Source organism: Hemiscyllium ocellatum, chromosome 45 (assembly GCF_020745735.1).
Source record: "Hemiscyllium ocellatum isolate sHemOce1 chromosome 45, sHemOce1.pat.X.cur, whole genome shotgun sequence".
NCBI classification, from domain to species: Eukaryota; Metazoa; Chordata; class Chondrichthyes; order Orectolobiformes; family Hemiscylliidae; genus Hemiscyllium; species Hemiscyllium ocellatum.
In genome coordinates, this window is record NC_083445.1 from 31,051,237 (window position 1) to 31,068,165 (window position 16,929).

At 56.8% G+C, this 16,929-nt stretch overlaps 1 protein-coding gene across 2 annotated transcripts in view; it reads left to right on the plus strand.

The window, feature by feature from the left end:
• Positions 1-16,929, plus strand: part of pkn1a (protein kinase N1a) — a 207,371-nt gene that overhangs the window by 92,120 nt on the left and 98,322 nt on the right. For both annotated transcript variants that reach the window (XM_060855310.1, XM_060855311.1), the window contains one exon: positions 10,506-10,615. In XM_060855310.1, the coding sequence (XP_060711293.1) occupies positions 10,506-10,615 (110 nt within the window). The remainder of the gene's footprint in view (positions 1-10,505; positions 10,616-16,929) is intronic.

Consider the following 16,929-nt stretch of genomic DNA (forward strand, 5'->3'; position numbering starts at 1 on the left):
AACCCCATCCCGCCCTCTCCCCCCGTAACCCCATCCCGCCCTCTCCCCCCCGTAACCCCATCCCGCTCTCTTCCCCCCGTAACCCCATCACACTCACTCTCCCCCCCCCCCTCCGTAACCCCATCCCGCTCTCTTCCCCCCGTAACCCCATCCCGCTCACTCTCCCCCCCCCCCCGTAACCCCATCCCGCTCTCTCTCTCCCCCCCCCGTAACCCCATCCCGCTCTCTCTTCCCTCCGTAACCCCATCCCGTTCACTCTTCCCCCCCCCGTAACCCCATCCCGCTCTCTCTTCCCCCCGTAACCCCATCCCGCTCTCTCCCCCCGTAACCCCATCCCGCTCTCTTCCCCCCGTAACCCCATCCCACTCACTCTCCCCCCCCCTCTGTAACCCCATCCCGCTCTCTTCCCCCCGTAACCCCATCCCACTCACTCTCCCCCCCCCCTCCGTAACCCCATCCCGCTCTCTTCCCCCCGTAACCCCATCCCGCTCTCTCTCCCCCCGTAACCCCATCCCGCTCTCTTCCCCCTGTAACCCCTTCCCACTCACTCTCTCCCCCCCCCCCCCGTAACCCCATCCCGCTCTCTTCCCCCCGTAACCCCATCCCACTCACTCTCCCCCCCGCCGTAACCCCATCCCGCTCTCTCTCCCCCCGTAATCCCATCCCGCTCTCTCCCCCCGTAACCCCATCCCGCTCTCTCCCCCCGTAACCCCATCCCGCCCTCTCCCCCCGTAACCCCATCCCGCCCTCTCCCCCCGTAACCCCATCCCGCTCTCTCCCCCCGTAACCCCATCCCGCTCTCTCCCCCCGTAACCCCATCCCGCTCTCTCCCCCCGTAACCCCATCCCGCTCTCTCCCCCCGTAACCCCATCCCGCTCTCTCCCCCCGTAACCCCATCCCGCGCTCTCCCCCCGTAACCCCATCCCGCGCTCTCCCCCGTAACCCCATCCCGCTCTCTCCCCCCGTAACCCCATCCCGCTCTCTCCCCCGTAACCCCATCCCGCTCTCTCCCCCCGTAACCCCATCCCGCTCTCTCCCCCCGTAACCCCATCCCGCTCACTCTCTCCCCCCCCCGTAACCCCATCCCGCTCTCTCTTCCCCCCCGTAACCCCATCCCGCTCTCTCTTCCCCCCCTGTAACCCCATCCCGCTCTCTCTTCCCTCCGTAACCCCATCCCGCTCTCTCTTCCCCCCGTAACCCCATCCCGCTCTCTCTTCCCCCCGTAACCCCATCCTGCTCTCCCCCTCCCCCGTAACCCCATCCTGCTCTCTCCCCCCGTAACCCCATCCCGCTCTCTCTCTCCCCCCGTAACCCCATCCCGCTCTCTCTTCCCCCGTAACCCCATCCCGCTCACTCTTCCCCCCCCCCGTAACCCCATCCCGCTCACTCTTCCTCCCCCTCCCGTAACCCCATCCCATTCACTCTTCCCCCCCCCGTAACCCCATCCCGCTCTCTCTCCCCCCGTAACCCCATCCCGCGCTCTCTCCCCCCGTAACCCCATTCCGCTCTCTCTCCCCCCGTAACCCCATCCCGCTCTCTCTCCCCCCGTAACCCCATCCCGCTCTCTCTCCCCCCGTAACCCCATCCCGCTCACTCTTCCCCCCCCCCCGTAACCCCATCCCGCTCTCTCTTCCCCCCGTAACCCCATCCCGCTCTCTCTCCCCCCGTAACCCCATCCTGCTCTCCCCCTCCCCCGTAACCCCATCCTGCTCTCTCCCCCCGTAACCCCATCCCGCTCTCTCTCCCCCCGTAACCCCATCCCGCTCTCTTTCCCCCCGTAACCCCATCCCGCTCACTCTTCCCCCCCCCCCCGTAACCCCATCCCGCTCTCTCTCCCCCCGTAACCCCATCCCGCTCTCTCTCCCCCCGTAACCCCATCCCGCTCACTCTTCCCCCCCCCCCCGTAACCCCATCCCGCTCTCTCTTCCCCCCGTAACCCCATCCCGCTCTCTCTCCCCCCCGTAACCCCATCCTGCTCTCCCCCTCCCCCGTAACCCCATCCTGCTCTCTCCCCCCGTAACCCCATCCCGCTCTCTCTCCCCCCGTAACCCCATCCCGCTCTCTCTCCCCCCCGTAACCCCATCCCGCCCTCTCCCCCCGTAACCCCATCCCACTCTCTCCCCCTGTAACTCCATTACGCGCTCGGTCCCCCTGTCACCCCATCCCGCTCTCTGTCCCCGTAACCCCATCCCGCTCTCTCTCCCCCCGTAACCCCATTCCGCTCTCTCTCCCCCCCCGTAACCCCATCCCGCTCTCCCCACCCCCCCGTAACCCCATTCCGCTCTCTCTCCCCCCGTAACCCCATCCCGCTCTCTTTCCCCACGTAACCCCATTCCGCCCTCTCTCCCCCCGCAACTCCATCCCGCCCTCTCTCCCCCCGTAACCCCATCCCGCTCTCTCTCCCCCCGTAACCCCATCCCGCTCTCTCTCCCCCCGTAACCCCATCCCGCTCTCTCTTCCCCCGTAACCCCATCCCGCACTCTCCCCCGTAACCCCATCCCACTCACTCTCCCCCCCCCCCCCCCGTAACCCCATCCCGCTCTCTTCCCCCCCGTAACCCCATCCCACTCACTCTCCCCCCGTAACCCCATCCCGCTCTCTCTCCCCCCGTAACCCCATCCCGCTCTCTCTCTCCCCCCGTAACCCCATCCCGCGCTCTCCCCCGTAACCCCATCCCGCTCTCTTCCCCCCGTACCCCATCCCACTCACTCTCCCCCCCCCCCCCCGTAACCCCATCCCGCTCTCTCTCCCCCCGTAACCCCATCCCGCTCTCTTCCCCCCGTAACCCCATCCCACTCACTCTCCCCCCGTAACCCCATCCCGCTCTCTCTCCCCCCCCCCGTAACCCCATCCCGCTCTCTCTTCCCCCCGTAACCCCATCCCGCTCTCTCTCCCCCCGTAACCCCATCCCGCTCTCTCTCCCCCCGTAACCCCATCCCGCTCACTCTTTCCCCCCCCCCCCCCCCCCCCCCCCCCCCCGTAACCCCATCCCGCTCTCTCTTCCCTCGGTAACCCCATCCCATTCACTCTTCCCCCCCGTAACCCCATTCCGCTCTCTCTCCCCCCGTAACCCCATTCCGCTCTCTCTCCCCCGTAACCCCATCCCGCTCTCTTCCCCCCGTAACCCCATCCCACTCACTCTCCCCCCCCCCCCGTAACCCCATCCCGCTCTCTCCCCCCCCGTAACCCCATCCCGCTCTCTCCCCCCCGTAACCCCATCCCGCTCTCTCCCTCCGTAACCCCATCCCGCTCTCTCCCCCCGTAACCCCATCCCGCTCTCTCCCCCCGTAACCCCATCCCGCTCTCTCCCCCTGTAACCCCATCCCGCTCTCTCCCCCCGTAACCCCATCCCGCTCTCTCTTCCCCCCGTAACCCCATCCCATTCACTCTTCCCCCCCCCCCCCCCGTAACCCCATCCCGCTCTCTCTTCCCCCCGTAACCCCATCCCGCTCTCTCTCTCCCCCGTAACCCCATCCCGCTCTCTCTCCCCCCGTAACCCCATCCCGCTCTCTCTCCCCCCGTAACCCCATCCCGCTCTCTCTTCCCTCGGTAACCCCATCCCATTCACTCTTTCCCCCCCCCCCCCGTAACCCCATCCCGCTCTCTCTTCCCCCCGTAACCCCATCCTGCTCTCCCCCTCCCCCGTAACCCCATCCCGCTCTCTCCCCCCGTAACCCCATCCCGCTCTCTCTCCCCCCGTAACCCCATCCCGCTCTCTCCCCCCGTAACCCCATCCCGCTCTCTCCCCCCGTAACCCCATCCCGCTCTCTCTCCCCCCGTAACCCCATTCCGCTCTCTCCCCCCGTAACCCCATTCCGCTCTCTCTCCCCCCGTAACCCCATCCCGCTCTCCCCCCGTAACCCCATTCCGCTCTCTCTCCCCCCCCGTAACCCCATCCCGCTCTCTCCCCCCGTAACCCCATCCTGCGCTCCCCCCCGTAACCCCATTCCGCTCTCTTTCCCCACGTAACCCCATTCCGCTCTCTCTCCCTCCGTAACCCCATCCCGCTCTCTCCCCACCCCCCCCCGTAACCCCATCCCGCTCTCCCCCTCCCCCGTAACCCCATCCTGCTCTCTCTCCCCCCGTAACCCCATCCCGCTCTGCCCACACACCCCCGTAACCCCATCCCGCCCTCTCTCCCCCCGCAACTCCATCCCGCCCTCTCTCCCCCCGTAACCCCATCCCGCCCTCTCCCCCCGTAACCCCATCCCACTGTCTCCCCCTGTAACTCCATTACGCGCTCGGTCCCCCTGTCACCCCATCCCGCTCTCTCTTCCCTCCGTAACCCCATCCCGCTCTCTCTCCCCCCGTAACCCCATCCTGCTCTCCCCCTCCCCCGTAACCCCATCCTGCTCTCTCCCCCCGTAACCCCATCCCGCTCTCTCTCCCCCCGTAACCCCATCCCGCTCTCTCTTTCCCCCCCCCCGTAACCCCATCCCGCTCTCTCTTCCCTCCGTAACCCCATCCCATTCACTCTTTCCCCCCCCCCCCCGTAACCCCATCCCGCTCTCTCTTCCCCCCGTAACCCCATCCCATTCACTCTTCCCCCCCCCCCCCCCGTAACCCCATCCCGCTCTCTCTTCCCCCCGTAACCCCATCCCGCGCTCTCTCCCCCCGCAACTCCATCCCGCCCTCTCTCCCCCCGTAACCCCATCCCGCTCTCTCTCCCCCCGTAACCCCATCCCGCTCTCTCTCCCCCCGTAACCCCATTCCGCTCTCTCTCCCTCCGTAACCCCATCCCGCTCTCTCTCCCTCCGTAACCCCATCCCGCTCTCTCTCTCCCCCCGTAACCCCATCCCGCCCTCTCCCCCTGTAACCCCATCCCACTCTCTCCCCCTGTAACTCCATTACGCGCTCGGTCCCCCTGTCACCCCATCCCACTCTCTCTTCCCGTAACTCCATCCCGCCCTCTCTCCCCCCGTAACCCCATCCCGCTCTCTCTCCCCCCGTAACCCCATCCCGCTCTCTCTCCCCCCCGTAACCCCATCCCGCGCTCTCCCCCGTAACCCCATCCCGCTCTCTCTTCCCGTAACCCCATCCCGCTCTCTCTCCCCCCGTAACCCCATCCCGCTCTCTCCCCCCGTAACCCCATCCCGCTCTCTCCTCCCGTAACCCCATCCCGCTCTTTCCCCCCGTAACCCCATCCCGCTCTCTCCCCCCGTAACCCCATCCCGCTCTCTCCCCCCGTAACCCCATCCCGCTCACTCTACCCCCCCCCGTAACCCCATCCCGCTCTCTCTTCCCCCCCACCGAAACCCCATCCCGCTCTCTCTTCCCTCCGTAACCCCATCCCGCTCACTCTTCCCCCCCCCCCCGTAACCCCATCCCGCTCTTTCTTCCCCCCGTAACCCCATCCCGCTCTCTCTTCCCCCCGTAACCCCATCCCGCTCACTCTTCCCCCCCCCCCCCGTAACCCCATCCCGCTCTCTCTTCCCTCCGTAACCTCATGCCATTCACTCTTCCCCCCCCCGTAACCCCATCCCGCTCTCTCTTCCCCCCATAACCCCATCCCGCTCTCTCTCCCCCCGTAACCCCATCCTGCTCTCCCCCTCCCCCGTAACCCCATCCTGCTCTCTCCCCCCGTAACCCCATCCCGCTCTCTCCCCCCGTAACCCCATCCCGCTCTCTCTCTCCCCCTGTAACCCCATCCCACTCTCTCTCCCCCCCGTTACCCCAGCCCGCTCTCCGTCCCCGTAACCCCATCCCCTGCCCTCTCTCCCCCCTATAACCCCATCCCGCTCTCTTCCCCCTGTAACTCCATTACGCGCTCGGTCCCCCGTCACCCCATCCCGCTCTCTCTCTTCCCGTCACCCCATCCCGCTCTCTCTCTTCCCGTAACCCCATCCCGCTCTCTCTCTCCCCGTAACCCCATCCCGCTCTCTCTCTCCCCGTAACCCCATCCCGCTCTCTCTCTCCCCGTAACCCCATCCCGCTCTCTCTCTCCCCGTAACCCCATCCCGCTCTCTCTCTCCCCGTAACCCCATCCCGCTCTCTCTCTTCCCGTCACCCCATCCCGCTCTCTCTCTTCCCGTCACCCCATCCCGCTCTCTCTCTTCCCGTCACCCCATCCCGCTCTCTCTCTCCCCGTAACCCCATCCCGCTCTCTCTCTTCCCGTAACCCCATCCCGCTCTCTCTCTTCCCGTAACCCCATCCCGCTCTCTCTCTCCCCGTAACCCCATCCCGCTCTCTCTCTCCCCGTAACCCCATCCCGCTCTCTCTCTCCCCGTAACCCCATCCCGCTCTCTCCCCCCGTAACCCCATCCCGCTCTCTCTCTCCCCATAACCCCATCCCGCACTCTCTCCCCGTAACGCCGTCCCGCACTCTCTCTCTCCTGTAACCCCATCCCGCTCTCTATCTCCCCGCAACTCCATCCAGCGCTCTCTCCCCCTGTAACCCCATCCCGCTCTCTCTCTCCCCGTAACCCCATCCCGCTCTCTCTCTCCCCGTAACCCCATCCCGCTCTCTCCCCCCGTAACCCCATCCCGCTCTCTCTCTCCCCATAACCCCATCCCGCACTCTCTCCCCGTAACGCCGTCCCGCACTCTCTCTCTCCTGTAACCCCATCCCGCTCTCTATCTCCCCGCAACTCCATCCAGCGCTCTCTCCCCCTGTAACCCCAAGCCTCCGTAGCGCCATCCCGCTCTCCCCCGTAACCCCATCCCGCTCTATCCCCCCACAGCCCCATCCTGCTCTCTCCACCTGTAACCCCATCCCGCGCTCTCTCCCCCCCCGTAACCTCATTCCACTCTCTCCCCCTGTAACCCCATCCTGCTCTTCCCCCGTAACCCCATCCCGCTCTCTCCCCTGCAACCTCATCCCGCCCTCTCTCCCCCCGTAACCCCACCCCGCAACCCCGCTCTCTGTCCACCCCGTCACCCCATCCCACTCTCTCTGTCCCCCGTAACCCCATCCCGCTCTCTCTCTCACCCCCGTAATCCCATCCCGCTCTCTCTCTCCCCCCCCATCACCCCATCCCGCTCTCTCTCTCTCCCCTTAACCTGTGGTCCCATTCACCCTGAGCTCTGTATCTTGCCACATTTTGAATGCATCCAATGCTTTGGCATCAACCACTTCCATCAGGAACATCCTCCCTCCATCTCTCCTGTTATGAATTTTATAAATATCTAAGATTTCCACCCCTCCTCCCAAAACCCTCGTCTAAACTCCATGGGAAACTATCCTAACCTGGTTCATCTCTCTTCATACGTCTGTCCTGCCCTCCCCAGCATTAGCCTGGTAAAGCCTCACTGCACTCCCTCGAGTGCAAGAGCATCCTCCCTCAGTAAAGGAGACCAAACCTCCACACTGTATTCTAGGTGTGGCCTCCCCAAGGCCCTGTGTACCTGCAGCAACACATCCCTGCTCCTGGACTCAGAACCTCTCATCATGTGGTGAGTGTCCCCCACCTGTCACAGAGCAGCCTGGGGTTCAGCTCCCCTCGGGGGCAAACCTGACCATAGGGGCGGCACGGTGGCTCAGTGGTTAGCACTGCTGCCTCACAGCGCCAGGGACCCAGGTTCGATTCCAGCCTCGGGTGACTGTCTGTGTGCAGTGTGCGCCTTCTCCCTGTGTCTACATGGGTTTCCTCCCTCAATCACAAAGATGTGCAGGTCAGGGTGAACTGGCCATGCTAAATTGCCCACAGTGTTCAGGGATGTGTGGGTTAGGTACATTAGTCAGGGGGAAATACAGGATAGAGGGATGGGTCGCACCCTCACTCGCGCCCCCTCTCTCTCTCTTTTTCCCCCCCCCATACATATTCCACCACACTCTCACATGCTCTTTCTCAAACACACACTCACACTCCCCACCCCCTGCCACTTGCGGGCTCACTCTCTCACACATGCAGTCCCTCTGTCTCACGACCAACTCTTTCCCCCCCCCCCCCCCCCCCCCCCCCCCCCCCCCACACACACACACACACACACACACACTGTCACCTCCCCCCATCCCCACACACACACACACAAGTCTTTGGGGTGAATGTATATGTGCTGATACATTCTATTTTGTTCACAAAGCGCATGATTTGTAGACAGTCAATGTGAAGTGTTATGAATTCCTACTGTTGAAATACAAACAGTCTGACAAATACAAACAGGCTTGAAACATGGCCTCCCATCTAAAATACCTTGTCCGACCAGAGAAACATGGCCTCCCATCTAAAATACCTTGTCTGACCAGAGAAACATGGCCTCCCGTCTAAAATACCTTGTCTGACCAGAGAAACATGGCCTCCCGTCTAAAATACCTTGTCTGACCAGAGAAACATGGCCTCCCGTCTAAAATACCTTGTCTGACCAGAGAAACATGGCCTCCCGTCTAAAATACCTTGTCTGACCAGAGAAACATGGCCTCCCGTCTAAAATACCTTGTCTGACCAGAGAAACATGGCCTCCCGTCTAAAATACCTTGTCTGACCAGAGAAACATGGCCTCCCGTCTAAAATACCTTGTCTGACCAGAGATTTCCCCTTTATTCTGATAAATCTCAGTTATCTCGGGGCAGTGACTTGAAAGAAAGTCTGTGATTTGTGTATTAACCAGTGGAAAGCTGCATCTCCATTCTAACTGATTAAAGATCGAATAGCCATCCAGGATTGTTCAGTACCTTTGTGTAAGTTGTATGACCCTTGAATCTTTGACCTGTGTCTGATGTATTCTCTCTCACTAGCTGCCTGAAGGAGGAGTGGAGGGGTTGGAAAATGTGTTTCAAATAAACCTGTTGGGACTATAAGGTGATGTGGCGAGACCTTTAGCTGAGTCCAGCTATTGCCCAAGTCCTATCCAGCTCCAACCTAACGTCCCTGCTCTTATCATCAATACCTTGACTGAGAAAAGCAGGTGTCCCATAGGTCTTTCACCTTCAGGTATCTGTGGACAAACACCCCATAATCCTTCTGTTCTTCTTATGTATGTCCTGCTATTCACTGAGGTCTCCCTTGTCTTGCTACTTCTTCCAAAGTGCATCACCTCACACTTTCATTGGGATTACATTCCACCTGCCGCTGAACTGCCCACATGACCAGCCTGACCATATTCAAAGGATCTGGAGGGTATGCTGCCTGAGGCTGTTGAGTCGGATGATCAGCCATGGTCATGATGAATGGGAGAGCAGACTGGGAGGACCAAATGGCCTCCTCCTGTTTTCTGTGTTACTATATCTTCCTAACTGTGACCCCCCCCGGTCCTTGTACCATCGGTTAACAGGACCAGGTTTTCTTCATTGATATCTGTTGTAAACATGGACATCTCCATCAGATTTGTCTCCAATTGACATTGTCCACGGAGCAGAATCCCTGGAGCCCGATTCCTTCACCCTTGGGAAGCCATGTCCCCCATCCTGTCCAGCACCAGCACGTTCTCCCTAAATGATTGTGACCAGAACAGGGTACAGTATATTACTGTGGGCCAACTGGATCATTGTTAAATAGGATCGAATCCCTGCAGTGTGGAAACAGGCCATTGGGCCCTACAGGTCTATACTGACCCTCTGAAGAGTAACCTAGCCAGACCCATTCCCCTCCTCTATTATCCTACATTTATCCCTGACTAATGCACCTAACCTTCACATCCCTGAACACTACGGGCAATGTAGCACGGCCAGTTCACCTAACTTTCACATCTTTGGACTGTGGGAGGAAACTGGAGTACCCGGAGGAAACCCACGCAGACACGGGGAAAATATGCAAACTGTCAGCCAAGGCTGGAATCAAACCTGAGTCCCTGGCACTGAGAGGCCTCCCCTATTAAAGCTCTCTCAGGATATCTGTAGTTATGAACCCAAAGTCCCATTTGTTTTGTAAATCACTGTGTGTGTTCCGACATTTTCTAAGCGCTGTGCACAGGAGCCCCAAGTTCTGTGTGACCCTGCCCATCCTTGAGCATGATGCTGTTAAGTCAGGATTGCCTCCCTGTCTGTCAGAAGGGCCCATCGCCCCACGGGCCACTAGCTTTTGCAATCCTCTCACTGATCAGAGTTGTTGCATCATCCTCAGTGTTGTCTGCCCTTCAAAGTTTGGTATCATTAGCAAATGTTTAAACGTCACCTTGTATTCCAATACCTGAGTCATTGTCATTTGCTTAGTTTGATCATAAATGTATGTTAAATATAAATAAACTGGAAAGGAGTATTCTCGGCATTGATCCGACTGCTTACCATTCTCCAGTCTGAAAAAGAACCATTTACCACTCAGCAATTTGTCCCTGAGCCCAACTTTATTTTTATCCAAACTGACACTGGCACCTCGATTCCTGGGCCTGAGTATTGTTAACCAGCCTTTCACGTGGCACCTTGTTAAACCGAATTGGGGGAGCAGCTGGGAGTTCGCGCCCTCTGGGTGGGAGTTCGCGCCCTCTGGGTGGGAGTTCGCGCCCTCTGGGTGGGCTGACGGAGGTTTGACTGGAGCCAGCACCCAGGGAAGAGCAGGACCGGTCCTTGATATTCTTTGTGATCAGCTGGTCATTCTGATGAGCTCTAACCTACCACCTACTTGTTCTCCAGATGATGTGAGCGCCGTCCTCAAACTGGATAACACCGTTGTGGGGCAGACAGCCTGGAGACCAGTTGGTGAACAATCATGGAATCAAACATTCACAGTGGAGCTGGAGCGTGTGAGTATGACTGATTAACCGTTGATTCTCACAGGCCTGATCTCCAGGTGAATACCGAAGGATACGATCTGAAGGAAAGTGCTTTCACTGAATTAATAGCATCCCTACAATGGGGGAAACAGGCCATTTAGCCCACCAAGTCCTCACTGACCCTCTGAAGAGGATCCCATCCAGACCCATTCCCCGACCCTATATATCCCCCGACTAATGCACCTTGCCTACACTATTTCCCATGGCCAATTCACCCGGACCTGCACATGTTTGTGACTGTGGGAGGAAACCGGAGCACCCGGAGGAAACCCACGCAGACACGGGGAGAACGTGCAAACTCCACACAGACAGTCGCCTGAGGCAGGAATCGAACCCGGGTCTCTGGCGCTGTGAGGCAGCAGTGCTAACCACTGTGTCATTGTGCCACCCACTATTCTTTGAAGTAGCTCTCTGAATGAGAACACACATCACAGTCCCTCTTAGTGATCTTTTATCGTGCTGATTTCCTGCTTTCATTGTTTATATGAGTGCTGTTCAAGTAACACTGAAACCGAGGCGACAGGAGGGGCAGGATTAACGTAGGCTTCATGGTTCTCTTAATAGTTTGGGAGTTGGTAAACTCTGGAGATATAAGCACCAGAAAAGATGATTGATTTGTTTTGATTTCTACATTCAAAGTAGTGGAGGACTCTGGCTGCATCACCATTTATTACACTTCAGGATGTGGATGTTAGGCTATCTCCTTGAATTGCTGCAGTCCATTGAGAGTGTACTCCCTGCTTGTGAGGAGATGGTGGAGGAGCAGAATTGCCATTGGACTAATAATGCACAATTCCATGTTCATGGTTCAGGGCGATGCGTTTCAAAACCAACTTGGTGCTGCGTGACAATGTACCATGTGCTCCCACAGGGATCTATTCCGGCAAATGTACCATGTGTGGTATCTCAGGGGTCAGTGCAGGGGGAGTGTACGGTCTGTGGGGAATCGGGGGGGGTCAGTGCAGGGGGAGTTTACGGTCTGTGGGGAATCGGGGGGGTCAGTGCAGGGGGATTGTACGGTCTGTGGGGAATCAGGGGGTCAGTGCAGGGGGAGTGTACGGTCTGTGGGGAATCGGGGGGGTCAGTGCAGGGGGAGTGTACGGTCTGTGGGGAATCAGGGGGTCAGTGCAGGGGGGAGTGTACGGTCTGTGGGGAATCGGGGGGTCAGTGCAGGGGGAGTGTACGGTCTGTGGGGATTTGGGGTCAGTGCAGGGGGAGTGTACGGTCTGTGGGGAATCGGGGGGGTCAGTGCAGGGGGAGTGTACGGTCTGTGGGGAATCAGGGGGTCAGTGCAGGGGGAGTGTACGGTCTGTGGGGAATCAGGGTCAGTGCAGGGGGAGTGTACGATCTGTGGGGAATCGGGGGGTCAGTGCAGGGGGAGTGTACGGTCTGTGGGGATTTGGGGTCAGTGCAGGGGGAGTGTACAGTCTGTGGGGAATCGGGGGGTCAGTGCAGGGGGAGTGTACGGTCTGTGGGGAATCGGGGGGTCAGTGCAGGGGGAGTGTACGGTCTGTGGGGATTTGGGGTCAGTGCAGGGGGGAGTGTACGGTCTGTGGGGAATCGGGGGGTCAGTGCAGGGGGAGTGTACGGTCTGTGGGGATTTGGGGTCAGTGCAGGGGGAGTGTACGGTCTGTGGGGATTTGGGGTCAGTGCAGGGGGAGTGTACGATCTGTGGGGAATCGGGGGGGTCAGTGCAGGGGGAGTGTACGGTCTGTGGGGATTTGGGGTCAGTGCAGGGGGAGTGTACGGTCTGTGGGGAATCGGGGGGTCAGTGCAGGGGGAGTGTACGATCTGTGGGGAATCGGGGGGGTCAGTGCAGGGGGAGTGTACGGTCTGTGGGGATTTGGGGTCAGTGCAGGGGGAGTGTACGGTCTGTGGGGAATCGGGGGGTCAGTGCAGGGGGAGTGTACGGTCTGTGGGGAATCGGGGGGTCAGTGCAGGGGGAGTGTACGGTCTGTGGGGAATCGGGGGGTCAGTGCAGGGGGAGTGTACGGTCTGTGGGGATTTGGGGTCAGTGCAGGGGGAGTGTACGGTCTGTGGGGATTTGGGGTCAGTGCAGGGGGAGTGTACGGTCTGTGGGGATTTGGGGTCAGTGCAGGGGGAGTGTACGGTCTGTGGGGAATCGGGGGGTCAGTGCAGGGGGAGTGTACGGTCTGTGGGGAATCGGGGGGTCAGTGCAGGGGGAGTGTACGGTCTGTGGGGATTTGGGGTCAGTGCAGGGGGAGTGTACGGTCTGTGGGGAATCGGGGGGTCAGTGCAGGGGGAGTGTACGGTCTGTGGGGAATCGGAGGGTCAGTGCAGGGCGAGTGTACGGTCTGTGGGGATTTGGGGTCAGTGCAGGGGGAGTGTACGGTCTGTGGGGATTTGGGGTCAGTGCAGGGGGAGTGTACGGTCTGTGGGGATTTGGGGTCAGTGCAGGGGGAGTGTCCGGTCTGTGGGGATTTGGGGTCAGTGCAGGGGGAGTGTACGGTCTGTTGTAGATCATGTACTGTGTGTATTATCCTTGGGCATCAGTGCTGAAGAATCCATTTATTAAATATTTTGCCTAACCTCTGAATATCCCAAAGTGCTTCCCTGTGATAAAAGTATCCTGGTGGTTTTGAGAAGATTTGTTGCTGAGTTTGAGCTTCTGGATGTAGGTTTGTTCGGTGAGCTGAAAGGTTCATTTTCAGACGTTTTGTCACCATGCTCGGTAACATCGTTCATGGGCCTCTGGATGACTCACTGGATTCATCCGGAGGCTCACTGTCGATGTTGCCTGGCCTGGTGACGAAACGTCTGAACATGAACCTTCCAGCTTAGTGAGCACACCCACATCCATAAAAGTATATTTGTATCATACGCAAAGTGACATTTAATTTGCTAGATCAAGTTATGGGATCCTTTGTATCCAGTTGAGCAAGTGGACATGGTCTGAGATTAGGGGATCGCTTGACGTATAGCATGGTATTGCATCTGGCTGCACCCAAATGTCCTTCTACATTTTAATCAGTCTCTCGTGTTGGTGTCGGACCTAAAACGTTCTGGGCCAGAGTTGAATGTGCTGTCTCGGTCATGTGTCGGGCCCCCAGGAATTGTGACAGGGGGAGGCCTGGCGAGTTTGACAGAGTTGGTTGTGTGGTGACATGGGAGGTGAATACAGTACAGTGTTCCTGAATGATCAGCCCGAGGAATGCAAAAGCTCCGAACCTGCACGGTGGGGCCAGTCAGGAACACAGACATCCCAGTGACTGTTGTGAACTGGTAGATCTGTGGCAGGTAAATGTCAGGCCAGCTCTTACCCAGTGGTACCAATCTAACCGAATTGGAGAAGTGTTAAGGTGAAAGGTGATTGTCAGCTGTGGACTGAACCTTGCCCTGATGTGGAAGTGCCAGTGTTGGACTGGAGTAGACAAAGGCAGATATTTGAACCTTGCCCAACACCACTTAACAAAATAAACCATTATGACAACTTGTTATATCAGGAGAATATGGATCTGAGGTGTCGTTCTCCAGTCAGTCTGCAACTTCAATCCTGGGGACCAGAACTGAGCCAAGGCACTCGTAGGGGAGGCGGTGAAATCTAGGCCCAGGAAGCTGCGTTGGGAAATAAACTAGGCCAGATAAGATATACAACAGTAAAAGGCAACAATACGGTTAAAGAGACATCAAAACTCATGTCAGAGTTTGAAATAAAAGCAAATTTTGAATTAGAGAAGGAAAACTGAAGGAAAGTATTGACACCAGATGCAACACCATGAGAAAGACACAAAGATAAATTATCTGTGGAAAACCACTGAAAAGCTGTATAGAGCTCAGGAAATATATATTCTCTAACAGGATAAGAACAACTGAGGACACATGAAAATACCAATGTACAAATTAAGAAATGAAGATAAGTTTGACAACTGGCGTACACTGAAGTCTGAGGGGGTTCGGCACAGACTCAGAGGTCACTTAAACAAAGAGAAATTACCATATTCTATTGTCAAAAAACATAAACTGTAGTAGTGAACTATTCTGTGGACAGGTAAATGGATTAGGGACAATACCCCAAATGGTTACACAGGAAAGCTTTAGAGACAGGGGTGTTCCAGGGCCTGGATTGTTTTCCCTTGGTCCCCATGACTGAAGTTGCAGACTGACCACACAACTGTGCCTCAGGCAGTGAAGAAAAGAATTAGAATGTTTGAACTCTTACTTTGCCCTTCCTTACTAAGTAATGAGGCAGTGCAATCGAATCAACGATGAAAACAGATGTCCAGGCGTTTCTGCTGAAAAGGGGTGAGAATGTAGAATCCGATAGCAGCGAAGGTCATTCAGCCCTTCGTTCCTGGACTGACTCTATGCAGGAGCATTAGACTTGGTGCGACTTCTCTGCTGTCCCTCTGCTCTCTGTGAATGTATTCCCTTCAGGTATACACACGCTTGTCTTTAGAAAGTCACTGGTCATTGTCTTTTCAGGCACCTCGCCTTCCTCTTCATCATAACTCAGTATCTATAAAATACCTCCCAGCGTGTTCTTTTACCGGTTTCCTCCGCTCTGAGGCCTCTGGTTATTAACTGTGCTAACACTGGAAACACACACTCCATGTTCACTACATCTGAAATCCAAGATGATGTTGAAGGAATTGATTTTCCCTTTAATCTGCCCTGCTCAAAGGACAACAATGCCAGCCTCTCCAGCCTCTCCTCATCCCTACCCCACTGCACTGTGAAATCCTCTCCGTGCATTAACAAGCTTCCTAAAGTGTGGTGTGCAGCAGCAGCCGGACCATAGAGTCTATGGTTCTTGCTGTTGTATTTGATGCCTCTTTGTAAAGACCTGAATTAAAGGTTTGTGTGTATCTAAAGTTGAAGATGCTGAGTGTGTAAAATGTGATTGTTAATTGTGCATTAATCAGGGTAAGTGTAGAATAATAGAGCAGGGGAATGGGTCTGGGTGGGATGCTCTTCAGAGGATTGGTATGGACTTGTTGGGCCAAATGGCCTGTCTCCACACTCTATGGACGCTACGATAAGGTGCCTTCCTGCGACCTTGTAGTAGAAGAATTGTCACTTCTATCGCCAAGCTTAAATCCCTTCAGTTTTATGCTGACCTGTGAAAGACTGACATCGGTAAGGTGGAAATGTCAAAATGTAGGGAGCGTCGTCGGTTTAAGGTGACAGTGGTTAGTAGATGTCTGCTACATGCTGCCAGGGGAGATGGTCAAAGCAGGTATGGTAACAAGGTTTAAGAGCTATTTAGATAAAAAGAAGAACAGATGGAGAATAGAGGGATATGGACCATGTGCAGGCAGATGGGATATTAGGAGAAAGTGAGGACTGCGGATGCTGGAGATCAGAGCTTAAAAATGTGTTGCTGGAGAAGCGCAGCAGGTCAGGCAGCATCCAAGGAGCAGGAGAATCGACGTTTCGGGCATAAGCCCTCCTTCTTCGACCAATGGATCCACTTGAGAAGATGAAGAAGGGCTGATGCCCGAAATGTGGATTCTCCTGCTCCTTGGATGCTGCCTGACCTGTTGCGCTTTTCCAGATGGGATATTAGTTTAGAATAGCATCATGGTTATTACAGACATGATGGGCTGAAGGGCATGTTCTGTGGCTGATCTGTTTGCGATCTCAAATTCCCATTCCTGCCTACTCCTGATGACCTTTCACCCTTTGGTTGAACAAGAAGTTATCCACACGAGAAATGGAAATTGCTGGAGAAACTCAGCAGGTCTGGCTGCATCCGTGGAGAGAAAGCAGGGTTAATGTTTTGTGTCTTGTGACCATTTCCTCATTGTGTTTTCTCTCTCCACTCCTGCCAGACCGGAGTTTCTCCAGCATTTTCAGTTTTGGTTTCAGATTTCTAGCATCCACAGTTCTTTGTGTTATTTAAGAATTTATCCACTTCCACCTTTAAAATACTCATGGACTTGGCTTCCACCAGCTTTTCAGGAAGAGACTCACGCTCTTCTGAGAAAAAAGACTCTTTTCTGCTTTAAGCAGGTGCCTTGTGATGATTAAACAGCGACTCCTTGTTCTCCCATAAGACAAAACCTCTTCTCGGCATCTTCCTTGTCAAGGCTCCTCAGGAATCATGTGTTTCAATCGAGTCCCTTTTACCTCTCCTAAAACCAGAGCAGCTCCAACTTTTCCTCATGAGGCAACTCACTCACTCCAGGTATTAGGTTAGTAAACCTTGAACTGCCTCTAACGCATTTACATCCTTTATTAAATAAAGTTATCACTACTAAGCACCGTAACGTGCACGGATGTGATCTCACCAGTGCTCTTTATAACAAAAGCATTTTGTATTC